General features: G+C 34.3%; 1 protein-coding gene across 2 annotated transcripts in view; it reads left to right on the forward strand.

Moving 5' to 3' along the window:
- Adgrv1 (adhesion G protein-coupled receptor V1) overlaps positions 1-13,540 on the forward strand; it is a 569,696-nt gene that overhangs the window by 226,532 nt on the left and 329,624 nt on the right. For both annotated transcript variants that reach the window (XM_058574584.1, XM_046428479.2), the window contains 2 exons: positions 1,159-1,401; positions 9,882-10,289. In XM_058574584.1, coding sequence (XP_058430567.1) covers positions 1,159-1,401; positions 9,882-10,289 — 651 coding nt within the window. The remainder of the gene's footprint in view (positions 1-1,158; positions 1,402-9,881; positions 10,290-13,540) is intronic.

A 13,540-nucleotide genomic window follows, 5' to 3' on the forward strand; every position in this document is an offset into this window, starting at 1 on the left:
AACCACATCAGCTTAGCTTTTTTGAGTCATGCCAGGAAGCTAACAGTACTCCTAAGGTTTTTAGATTATGTATAAGAGTGAATAATTCATAATGACAAATGACTGATAATGTGTTTTAAAGTTGAATTCAGACTTTAGAAAATAAATTATTTCAGAATTTTGAGAAAGTAAAAATGTAGAACATAAGCAAGGTACAACTAGCAGAATATATTTAGACTTATTTGAATTGAATTTTGTGAAATTTTGAAAAACATGAAATTATAGAATTTATTATTATCAATATTTGGTCATATACATTTAAAACTCTTTAAAAAGAAAATCTCACAAAGTTGAAACCCTTTTGTTTCCCCATCCTCAGTGTTCTTCAACTCCACACCCTGCCTTGGTCTCTTCCTGGTACCTCCAACTAATGCAGCTGCTGTCCTGAGTTCTCCTTTATTCTGTCTTTTTTGTTTGTTTGTTTGAATTCTTTGCATAAATATCCATTAACAACATATATTGAAACAGTGAATTATTGGAACTTTATCCTTTCAATATCTATATATGTACCTTCATATATATATATATATATATATATACACACACACACACACACATATGTATATACATATGTATTATATATATATTACTTCAAAACTTAATATTTTCACTCAGCATATTTTGAGATCTATCTATGATTCTTTTCACTATATCTCTATAATATTCTGTTTTATGAATACATTTTGTTTATCCTTTTGCTCATGTACTACATCAAGTTGTCTCTGAATGTTGGTCTTCTGGTAAGAAGCTTACCTAAAGTAAATGTATTTTTTTCCCAACAATATGCCCTTTTATTTTGTTTTTAGTTATAAGTATTAGCATGTATTAAGTGCATAAAATGATGGGTTTCTTTGTAACATTTTCACACATGTATATAACATGCTCTGATGGTATCCACTTTCCTTATTAAGGTTTCTTAACCCTTAAAAGTAAATATATTTTTAAAGAAAGACCAAAAATCTAATTCTCTCGTAACCTACCATAAGAATTTTATTTTTTAATTGTACATTCATTTCTATAATGATCTATATGCATTATAACATTTCTTGATGCTAGAACTGCCCCAAAATAGAAATAAATTGGTAGTAGTTGTATATATTTTTCTCTTGTCATTGTCAGATACCTCAAGTTGAAGTGTATTTTTTCGTGGAACTCTATGAAGTCACTGCTGGAGCAGCAATAAACAACAGTGCCAGATTTGCACAGATTAAAGTCTTACAAAGTGATGAACCTCTAAGCCTTGTGTATTTTTCTGTGGGCTCTCGGCTGGCAGTGGCTGAGAAGAAGGCCACTTTAATCAGTTTGCAGGTGGAAAGAGATTCTGGGACAGGACTGATGATATCTGTTAACTTTAGTACTCAGGTAAGCTTACAGCCTGTAGTCACATGCATTAAGGTTTTCTTCTTTAGCTGTATATAACAAGTGTAGTAATAAAACAGACAATAATTGATACATTATTTTCTGAGGATGCCATTATAATTCACATTTTATTTATTACACTAAGCTTTATTCTTGCAGCAGGTCAATTTTTCTCTCATCAGTGACAGGTTTTAAAAATGTTTTAAAATGGTAAACTTTGACTTTTCTCTGTTTTTGACAGAGTTGATTACAGAATTCAAAGTCTCTGGTATAAATCTGTTCTATTAAGTCTCATAAGAGTTAAAGTTTTTTCAGAATGTAGCTATATGAGATCAGAAGGGAAAAAGTATTTGCTATGTCCTATCTCTGAAGTAGTTGAAAATTTCATTCTTTAGAACCTCAAACACTGATTATATTTTGGGTTTCTTTAAATACATGAGTTTGTGAGACCTCACTGCCACATTTTCACAATCATCCTATTAGGTGACGTCAGGGTAAAGGCAAGGAGCAGATGGGTATAGGAGGCTCACAAGAGCAATGCTGTCAACACCAAGTCACCAGATCTAGTTAGCCCAAACAATGCCCTATACTTTTGAACATTAATTCTTTTATTTTAACAGCAAAACTCTTACATAGCTAAGACAAGAATATGTATCTTCTCTATACACAAGGCATGCTTGTGGGATTAGAGATGGTCCCTCAGCCCTCTCTTTTTTTTTCCCTTCTTGACTCCTGTAGCCCCAGAAACCCACAGTTGGAAAGCTATCATTATAGACAGTGCTATTATTTATCCTGTTTAAATAGCCCATACTTGGTGACTCTAGACCTCAAGATTATAAAGTTTTATTATAATTTTTTGAATAATATGTGCTTGGTTGTATCACTATTAGGTGATACAACTGTTCTGTGCTCAAATTACAGTTCTATGCATAAAAATACAACATGTGTAAGGCCAGTGAGCTGTAAACATGCATGGGAGGCCAGGCCTAGCACTGTGGGTAGTAAGCTGTCCTGCAAGCTCACCAGGCAGAGTAATTATCTTTGTTACAGACTATAGATCAGCTCACAAAAAAACAATATTCTGTTACATGAGACCCTAGAAATAAACTCTATTCTACATACCTTGAGGTGGTATGGTATAAATGCAGATAGAAGAATTTTGATTTATAGTTGGAAGATCTTAGTATTTTTTCTTAGAGTATTTAAGATAGGAAGAAAAATGAGAGAGAGAGAAAAAAGCACATGCTTCATTCTTATTCTTCTTCCATGACTATATCACTACCTGCTCATTACTTGGGAGAGTAGAGGGGGGCTGGAGATGAAAAGCAACTGATAAAAGAGATTTGAGGTACATTTAAACTATTTTATACTGGTGATACATACAGATGATAGGAGAATTGAAGTTTAAAAATGAAGAATCTGAATGCCAATATCATTAACATATTTCTTTACACTATTTCTAGATTTGTCATAAGTGGTTCTTGGTAAAACACATGTTGTCACTAACATGTAGCTCTTAAAGGACATTTATGGGACAATATATTTCATGAATTTCTAGTTTTCCCTACTATGATGATTAATTTTATATGTTGATTTGGCTGGCCCACAGGATACTAATATATTAGTAATATATTTACTCTTGTGTTTCTACGAGGGCATTTTTGGATGAGATTTACATTTAAATCTGTAGTCAGAGTAAAACAGATTGCCCTCCTAATGTTGATGAGCATTATCCAATCATGTAGAGGCCTGGATAGAACAAAAAAGCTCAGTTGAGTAAAGAGGAATTCTTCCTGCCTAATAATCTTTGAATTCAAACACAGTTTTTCTTGCTGTCACAGTCATATTGAAACATTGGCTTTTCCTGAGTTTCAGGCCTACTGAATTCTGAATTGTGACTACACCATTGGTTTTCTTGGTTCTCAGATCTTCACACTTGGGCTATTACTAAACCATAAAATTTCGCTGATTTCCAGATTGCCATATCACCCTGAAGATCTTGGGATTCGTTTGTCACCATAATTGCATGAATTAATTTCTTATAATTCTCTCTCTTTCAACATACGTCTATAGAAACATACCCCCTATTAATTCTGACAAATACAAATACTACCTTGCAATATTAAACTTAGTAAAGAGTATTCATGGCAGTGCTGTTATACCAATGCCATTTCAACAAACACAAATGAAAGTGAAGAATGAAATCTGTAAAGTTTTCTAGGAATGGAGGGCTTCTGTTTCTGGGAAGATGGAGTCAATGTAACTTTCCCAATAAGTACAACTAAAGACCATCAACATTATTTATAAACAACATCAGGAGACTTTGAAAGCTGGAGAGGAGAAAGCAGAGGAGCTAGAGAGCTGGGGACCCAAGTGGTAAAACAGTGGTGGGTTCACAGTGTTTTCGTTTTGCTTTGAATCCTAGATTTTGAGCTAAAGGTAATGGCATACAGAAACACTAATGGGAGGAGATTTTTTAAAGCCCTCACAAAATCTGCTGTCTCTAGTCAAAGGAACAGAAAAAGGGCAGCCTAGCAAGATAGATAGTACTTCAGCCAAACACCCAAGAAAAAATCTGTTTCCACACACCAGCAAAGAATGGATGAAGAATCTAGATTTCTACCTTGCCAGAGGCCTCAGGCTCTCTGCTGGCACAGTATTAGAGAGACCAAGTGGAGAGTCAGGACTTTCACCATTGTCTAGTAGAATAAAATGGAACCCAGCTCCCTCATGGTGTTCAAGGATACTCTGGGGAGATAGTAGGAAGGTACTTATGCCCTTCTTAGACGGGGAAGTATCAGTTGAGGATGAGTTTGGAGTCAAACTCCCACCTGCACCTAGCAATAATGAGGAATCTCCTTCTGTCAACAGAGAACAAGTGGGAAAATTAGGCTTATACTTTCACATGTCAGTAATAAAGTACATCTTCCCTTCCTTTGCCAGAGCAATTTCAAAAGAAGCCAACTAAAACAGAAGGCTTAAATAATATTAAGAATCTTGTAAAATAACATGCAAAATGTCCATGTTTTGTTTATCAATCATTTGTTCTACTAATAATGCAAAGAGACCTAAAATGGAATAAAAAAAAATAAAAAGGATCAACAGGTGCCTATAGTAAGATGGCAGAAGTAAAAGTATCTGACACTGTAATGGAGCCATCATAAAAAGGTTTCAATGAAGCTAACCCCCATTAAGGGGGAGCAAGGGGAAGAATAGAAATTATGTAGATTAGGGAAAGGGGAATGAAGGGAAGGGACTGGGTATAGGAAATGGAAAGACTGTGGAATGAATTTGGCATAGTTTTTCTTTGTACATTTATAGATATACTAGAGTGAATCTCACCATTATGCATATCCATAAGAAAGGGGTTCTAATTAGAATAAGATACAATTCATGCTTGTATAACTATATGAAAATGGATTCCACTGTCATGTATAACTAAGAAGAACCAATAAAAATCCTTCAATTAGCAATTACAAACATTCTTTAAACGAGAAAAGTAAAAAGTTTCAACAAAGAAATGGGAAGTGTTAGCAAATAAATAGAAGACAAAGAAGAGAAAATGGAAACTTTAAGAGTGAAACTTGCAATAACTGAAAGTGAATAGATAGGCTCAGTAGCAGAATGAAGGGAGCAAAGTAAATAATAATGATCTTTGAAGATAGAATAATAGAAATTATCTAATCTAAACAGCAAAAGGAAAATAGATTGACAAAGATAAAAAGAGCCTCCCAACGTAACAGTAACAGAAGATCTAACATTGTGTCATTAGAGTCCTGAAAGAAAGAGAAATCAGGAATGAAAAATACTTGAAAGAATAATGACTGCAAAATTTCCTAAAGATTGTAATCTGTAAATTCAAGAAGAAGCTGAGAAAACTCCAAGCAAGATATATGATACATATTAAAATTAAATACAGAGAGAAATATTGAGAGAAAGAGGAAATATGAATATCTATGGGACAAAACCAATTTGAACAATAGCAGATTTCTTACCAGAAATCATGGGATAGGTAGAAGTGGTACAACATTTTTCAAGTGCTGAGGTAAAAGAACCATCAACTTTGAATTCGATTTTGAGGAGAAATATCCTTCACAAATGAAAGAGAAATTAAGTCATTATAAAAGGAAAGAAAAAATAATAATTTACTGCCCACAGACCTATTCTGAAAGAATAGCTAAGCGAAAGTTTTCTAATTAGAAAGGGAATTATAAAAAGAAAAAATGTGGGTACACCAGTAAGGAAGACATGATAAGCAAAAATAGAGAAAACAAACAAACATGAAGAGACATTAGAGAAGATGTATATATGACTAAAAAGCACATAAAAAGATATTCAACATCATTAGCTCTCATCAAAATGCCTATTTAGAAACTACAAAGATGTATCATTGTATACACTCAGAACAGCAAAAATTACATCAGTGACCATACCAAAAAATGCTGGAAGGATTCAAAGAAACTAGCTCAGATCACTTACTCTCTGCACATGGGAATATAAAATGGTACAGCCACTCTGGAACAGAATTTGTTGGTTTCTTAAAGAACTAAACATGAACTACCAGATGACCCAGCGATTGCACTCCTGGGACATTTATTCCAGAGAAATGAAAACTTATGTTCACATGAAATCCTGCACATCAATGTTTATAGCAGCTTATTCATAATAGCACAAAACTAAAAAAAGGAATATTTTTTATAAAAGAAAATATCCACTCTGTTTTAATTTTTTTTTATTTTTTAACTTTTATTTATTTATTTATTTTTATTTTTTTGTTGTAGACCCAATACCTTTATATGGTGCTGAGGATTGAACCCAATGCCTCACACATGCAAGGCAAATGCTCTACCAACTGAGCTACAACCCAGTAAAAAAAAAAAATGTTTTTTTAATGGGTGAATGGTTAAACTCTGGTATGTCCATGCCCTGAACCACAACTCAGTAATAATTAAAAATAACCTATTGATACATATGACAACCAGAGTCACCTCCGCATGATCATGCTAAGTGAAAAAAATCCCCAAATTATTTTCTGTATGATATCATTTATATAATACTCCTAAAGTCAAAAAAATCATGGAATTGGAGTTTAGTGGTTTTCAGAGATGAAAGAGGGGGTGGCATAGAATGCAGACAAAAGTCAACTGAAGGATTCTCAAAAAAAAAAAAAAAGTTTTGGCCAGGTGCTATGGCAAGTATGTGTGGTCTTAGTAGCTCTGGAGGCTGAGGCAGGAGGATCACAGGTTCAAAGCCAGTCTCATCAATTTAGCAAGGCCCTATTTCAAAATAAAAAAAAAATAAAAAGGGCTGGGGAACATGGCTTAGTGGTTAAGTGCCTGTGGGTTTAATCCTTGGTACCAAAAATAAAAATAAAAAAAAATGTCTTGACGGTCTTGTCTGTATTATTGCCAGTACCCTGGTCATGATTTATATTATCGTTATGCAAGATGTCACCAATAAGGGATACAAAATAAAGGGTGCAGGAAATCTCTTTTTATTATTCTTATAACTGCATGTTAATCTACAATTATTGAAAAGTAACAAGTATGATTTTTAAAAAATCAGAATAATAATTTTACCTCTCTGGTGTTATTTTCCTGTTGCTTCATCACCCTGCCTTTCTTTCTTTCTGAATTTTAGGCACATTGCTAGAAGATAAAGCTATGTAATTCTGCTTCCCAAGAATTGCAAGATGAGAACACAATTATGAACCAAGTTACCATTTTCTTATGATGATAATGATTTTCACTTTACTTTGGAGAGATTAATGAAGTTAGAATAGTCACTATAACATCCATATACTTTGTTAGGTCAGCATTCCCATATACATAAATACCACAGGCAGCATATATTCTCCAATGTTTAAGTCTTGATGATATAAAGAAGGAATTTTCCATCTTTATTACTTGAAATAATGAAAAGCTCACCCATTCTAGTTATGCTCCCATTAAATAGGCCTATAGCTAAACCAAATTTGAAAACAGATTCTAGATGCTAATCATCTATATATTTGCGCAATATCTCAGAGCATACAAGTTCAAGAAAGACTGTGAATTTACTTCTTATTCTTATAATGCCAGTTTATTCAAATCTGTTTCTATATTGACTTTCCAATAGCATACTGCTGATGGTTTGTGCCATATTTTTATAAATATAAGAACATATTTATTTTTTTACTTCCTTTAAATATTTGAATTATGAAACAAATTCTACCAGAAAATAGTGTATAAAATGTACATATGCAGTTCATACTAATCAAACACCACTACCTCTGTGAGACATCCAGCTTTACCAGAAATTTAAAACTAGGGGCCATGAACCCCTCTCTGTTATAAGAGGTTATCTTACAGATAACCTCTATTCTGAATTTCATGTTTAATTACTCCATTGCTTTTATCTGTAGTTTTAACACCCACCATATGTTTTTTGGGTCTACCTGTTTAGGAAATTGCAATTGAAATTGTGTTCTGAGGCATGTTGGTCTGAGGCATCCTTATTTCATTCAACAATATGTTTGTTAAATACCCATCCAACATGTTCTGATTTTTGTTATATAATATTCAATACATATATGTAGTGTAACCATTTAAAATACAAAAGCCAATAAGCTTTTGAGTAGTTTCTTCAGTAAGGTTTTTGTTCTATCATTGTTCTGCAGATGGTTTTTAAAAGACTGTCTTCATTGACTATTCATTTTTTGAAATAGTTGATTACTTCCTCTTCCTGAAGGATGCTGTTCCCTTTGGGTTTCTGGGTTGTGGTACTTTCCTGCTCTTAATACTTCTCACTGGGAGTTCCTCTCTGATGTCAGTGTAGGTCTTCCTAGATGATGCCTGTTGGAGTCTACCGAGACTCACTCTCCAGGCTACAGTATGCTGACCTATTTCTTTAAGTGCCACCTGAAAGCTGAGAACTCCCAAATTTTTATCAATTGTCTCCCCTTTTCCGGACTTACGTATCTGATTTTTCTTACTCGAAATCTTTGCTTCAGTGTCTGAGGCATCTCAGACTTAACATGCATGATAAGTGACTCTTGATATCTCCTTCAACAATATTTCCCCTAGCTTTCCATCATTCATCCAGTTACTTATTCATCAAAGCCAACTGCTAGACTTCATCCTCAATTTTCCTTTTCCTTTTACCCAGCATTGAATTCATCATAAAGTCCTCTTAACTCTATATTCAAAATACATTCCCAGTCTGGGTACTTCAAATCTTTCCACTTCTGGGACCCTAAATCAAGCTACCACTGTTTCTCACATGAAACTATTGCAAAAACTTGTCCTTTCTTCCTGCCTCTCTGCTTATTTCCTGTTAACAGACTAATAAAGATAACAGCCTGAACACTGATGAAAATATTGAATGAAGTGGGCCACTTTCTTGTATTTTCCATGTTTCCAACCATGTGCCCACCCCAAATGACCCCTTACACCTCTCATGTGAGCTTCCAGTCACACTGGCCTTCTGGTTTCTTCTCTTATATACTAAGATGGTTCTTACTTCAGGGACTTTGTGATTGCTCTTCTTCCTGCCTAGAATATTTCTCCTGAGATCTAGAATATTTCTGCTGAGATCATCATGTAACCTATTTCTTTACTTCACTGAGGTCTTTTTTTAATATCAGCTCAAGAGCTTTTATAACCAGCATTATCTAAAAATTGTGCCCTGACCTTTTCCCTTCCCTTACTTAGTCGATTTTTTTGTCATAAAACACCATGTATTAATAGATAATCAATTCCATAGCTCTTCTGTTTTCTGTAAGTCTTCGCTAGAATAATAGTTCCTATGAGTGACCTTCTCTTTAATTCTGCATCTATATTATGCAATCCTGGGCTATACTATGAGTTTCACAGTTGTTGGCTCAGTTGTAAATAAATGTGAATTCCTTTTGTTCTTCCTTTACTAAGTACTCATGCTTCACTTTCTGAATACTTTTTAATAACCAAACTGAAAATATGAGAGGTATATGCATTAAGGACCTTATAACACATTCCTGTATTTAAGTGTGAGCAAGAGACCAGTTTATTCTTCCTTCTTCCTTCTTTCTGCCTCCTCCTTATCTTCCCTCCTTTACAACTACCTCCCCAACAAATTTCCAGGTAGGAATGAAATGTTAATATTTCTTTTGTTTCTTCATACTTATGTTCTCCGACATGTGTAAGCTAAAGCACAACTTTTAGTGTGTTCACCCTGGGAGACATTTATGAGGAAAAAGTGACATTTCTTTTCTAGTTCTCTTCTTTGATATTTTCACTCAAAAGAACCGTCTTTCCAAACTCCATTACTGTATTATGTATGTTTATCTCTACAAATTATTAATTAGATTAGAAAACATATAAAGCCCTATATTTTAGTGGCACTTTTGTTATTGCCCATCAGTTTATTTAACAAAAATAGAATTTTATTTTTACGAAATAAAATTTTGTTTATGGCATGTTCAGAGACATCATAGTTTCACTTATATGTTATTGTTTCCTTTGCAGGAGTTGAGGAGTGCTGAAACAATTGGTCGTACTCTCATATCTCCAGCTGTTTCTGGAAAGGATTTTATGAGAAATGAAGGCACATTGGTCTTTGAACCTGGCCAGAGCAACATCATGTTGGATGTCAACCTAACGCCAGAGATAGGGTCTTCAAGTCCATTTCCTAAACGCTTTCAGATTGTGCTTTGGGGCCCAAAAGGTGGAGCCAGAATTGATAAAGCATATGGTACTGCCAACATCACTCTTGTCTCTGATGCAGAGTCACAGGCGATTTGGGGCCTTGCCGATCAGCTATACCAGCCCCTTGATGAAGACATTCTTAACAGAGTGCTCCACAACATTAACATGAATGTAGCCACAGAGAACACTGACGAACAGCTCAGTGCTGTGGTGCATCTAATAGAAAAGGTAAGAAAACCTTGCAAATGGAAACACTTGGTTTAATAAAACTTGACAAATTAGAAAACCAACACAAAAGTCACATTCTATCACATACATAGAATTGTGATAACACTAAACTTCTAAATATAAGAGTAGAATTCATCATACCTGACACTGAACTTTGGTTTGGATATGAGGGATGCCTGTTTGACACCCTCAGTATTCAATTTGCATAATCTTGTGCAGCAGAAAAAATAGTTCAAAGTCTAAAAAGGCAGAACAGATGTTAGAAGCTGCAGGCTCTTTCTGATTCTCCAGAAACTGTTCACTTGTCTTTGGCATTTGATCCTTTATTGTTTTTGCAATCATAAAAAGAGGACTTGCACCAATTTGTAGTCCCACCAGCAATGTATGAGTGTGCCCTTTCCCCCCACATCCTTGCCAACACTTATTTTTGTATGTATTCTTGGTAACTGCCATTCTGACTGGAGTGAGATGAAATCTGAGAGTAGTTTTGATTTGCATTCCTCTAATTGCTAGAGATGTTGAACATTTTTTCATATGTTTGTTGATTAATTGTATATCCTCTTCTGAGAAGTTTCTCTTCAGTTCCTTAATCCATTTATTGATGGGGTTATTTGTTTTTTGGTGTTAAGGTTTTTGAGTGCTTTATATATCCTAGAGATTAGTGCTCTATCTGATGTGCTTGTGGTAAAGATTTGCTCCCATTGGAACCACCATTTGACCCAGCTATCCTACTCCTCGATTTATACTCAAAGGACTTAAAAACAGCATTCTACAGGGACACAGTCATCTCAAGGTTTATAGCAGCACAATTCACAATAGTTAAATTGTGGAACCAACCCAGATGCCCTTCAGTAGATAAATGGATAGGGAAGCTTTGGTATATATTCATGATGGAACATTACTCAGCATTAAAAGAGAATAAAATCATGGCATTTGCAGGTAAATGGATGGAGTTGGAGAATATAATGTTAGGTGAAGCAAGCCAATCCCAAAAAACCAAAGGCTGAATGTTTTCTTTGATATGAAGAGGCTAACTCATAATGGTGATGGAGTAGAATATGAGAGGAATGGAGGAAATTTAGAAAGGGCAAAGGGAAGGGATGGGGAGGGAGGGAATGGGGGGTAGGAATGAGTTAGACATCATTACCCTAAGTACATGTATGAAGACACAAATGGTGTGAAAATACTTTATGTACAATCAGTGACTTGAAAAATTGTGCTCTGTGAATTGCATTCTGCCATCATGTGTAACAAATTAGAATAAATAAATAATTTAATTCAAAAAATAAAAAGAGTACTTGGAGTAGGTATTCATCCACACAGTGCTTTTAGTTTAAATGCCACGAAACAGGAACAGTTATCCACTGCTTGTTCTCTGTTCCTCTTGGGCACTGGAAACTTTCCCAGAAAAGGAAAAGCTATGGGATGGCCAGATAACTTTAGGCATTCAATTTGGTTTGGACGTGGACCAACTAGGTTTTGTTTTAAACCCATTTATTTATTTACACTTCTGTAAATGATGGAGTTAAATGGAGATATGAGCCCAAGGACATACATGAAAATAGATAAATAAAAAGAGTTAGTACTAGAGGAAAACATGAGAATGTGTGTGTGGGATTCTTACCAAGATATTTCATAGTAACATATTTGCATATAAGTATACAAAGTTTTGATCACATATGTATGAATTTATTAATACTATATTTCTAACATAGCAACCTTTAAATATTTAAAATGTTTACAGCAGGGACTTAGAATATCATGTCTACTCTATTTCCCATGATCAAAGTATAAAAAAGAAAATTGTTATGTATATAGGTAAGAAGAAGAGGCCATACCAAGTAGCTTGTAAAGCAGAGAAGTGGTTGTTATTTCACACAGAGAACATTCTAGAAAATAGTGATCTCACTCCAGAAAATAATGTTACTTAATTTTTAAAAAATATTATTTTTAGTTATACGTGGACACAATCTCTTTATTTTGTTTTATTTATTATTTTTATGTGGTGCTGAGGATCAAATCCAGTGCCTCACATGTGTGAGGCATGTGCTCTGCCACTGAGCCACGACCCCAGCCCATGTTACTTAAATTTTCTAATGATGAAATGGCATGGGACATCAGCAAATTGATTTTGGCCAAGACAAGGGAAAGCATACATGAGAACAATTTAGGGTAGAGCAGAGAACTTCAGATCAAGTGTTTTGTAGGAGATATAAGAAAATTCTGCTGCCCCTTCTCCTCAGTAAGTTATATAAGATGGTTATATACCATTGGTCAAGAATCAACACTGAGGGTTGGGGTTGTGGCTCAGAGGTAGAGCACTTGCTCAGCATGCATGAGGCACTGGGTTTGATATCAGCACCACATAAAATAAAATAAAATAAAGAGATTGTGTCCACCTATAACTAAAAAATAAATATTTTTTAAAAAAGAATCAACACTGATTTAAGTGGTTATCAAATAATATATCTTGATTGTTTAGTTATGATTAGTTGTGTGCTTTACCAAAAGGAACTTTCTATTTCCTTTTAATATGGAAAAAACTGGGGTACCTCTGAAATTCTTGGGTTATAACCTTTAAACCTTGTTCTAGGTAAATACCTAATGTGTGTTGTGTTTAAGCAGAACAAATGGGTTTGGGAACATTTGTTCAAATACCACGTATGGCAGCAATGCTTATTTTAGCATTACTTACAGTAATAACAAAAATTGAAAAAAAAATTGCTATCGAGGGGGGCCTAGTTCAATAAATTCTGGTGTATTGATGAAATACAGCCATGAATGAACCACACAAAAACATTTTAGTCAATAATGGACCACATTATGGTGTTGCCATAAGATTATAAATTCCTATTAGTATTTTTACTGTAGCTTTTCTGTGTTTACATTTGCAAATACTACCATGTGTCACCTGTAGTATTAAGTACAGTAATATGCTGTACAGATTTGTAGCCTGGGAGCAGTAGGCTAAACCATGTATCCTGCATGTAGGTATTTACTTACCAGGTAGTAAGTACTCTATGATATTCACAAGGACAGAACTATCCACAATGCATTTCCCAGAACATATCTCCCTTGTCAAGTTATGCATGACTGTATGCCACAAAATAAATATTTCATTTTTGAGACAGTTATATAATTAGACTACAAGAATAATAAAACAAAGCACTGAAGATACAGATAATCACATATAGATAAGGTTATAAAACTTAACCAATAAAATTAAAGGATGCCCAGTTAAGTTTGAAATT

The sequence above is a fragment of the Marmota monax genome, unplaced genomic scaffold (genome assembly GCF_021218885.2).
Source record: "Marmota monax isolate L192 unplaced genomic scaffold, Marmota_monax_Labrador192_F-V1.1 WCK01_AAM20220418_F8-fsc00018, whole genome shotgun sequence".
Lineage (NCBI taxonomy): Eukaryota > Metazoa > Chordata > Mammalia > Rodentia > Sciuridae > Marmota > Marmota monax.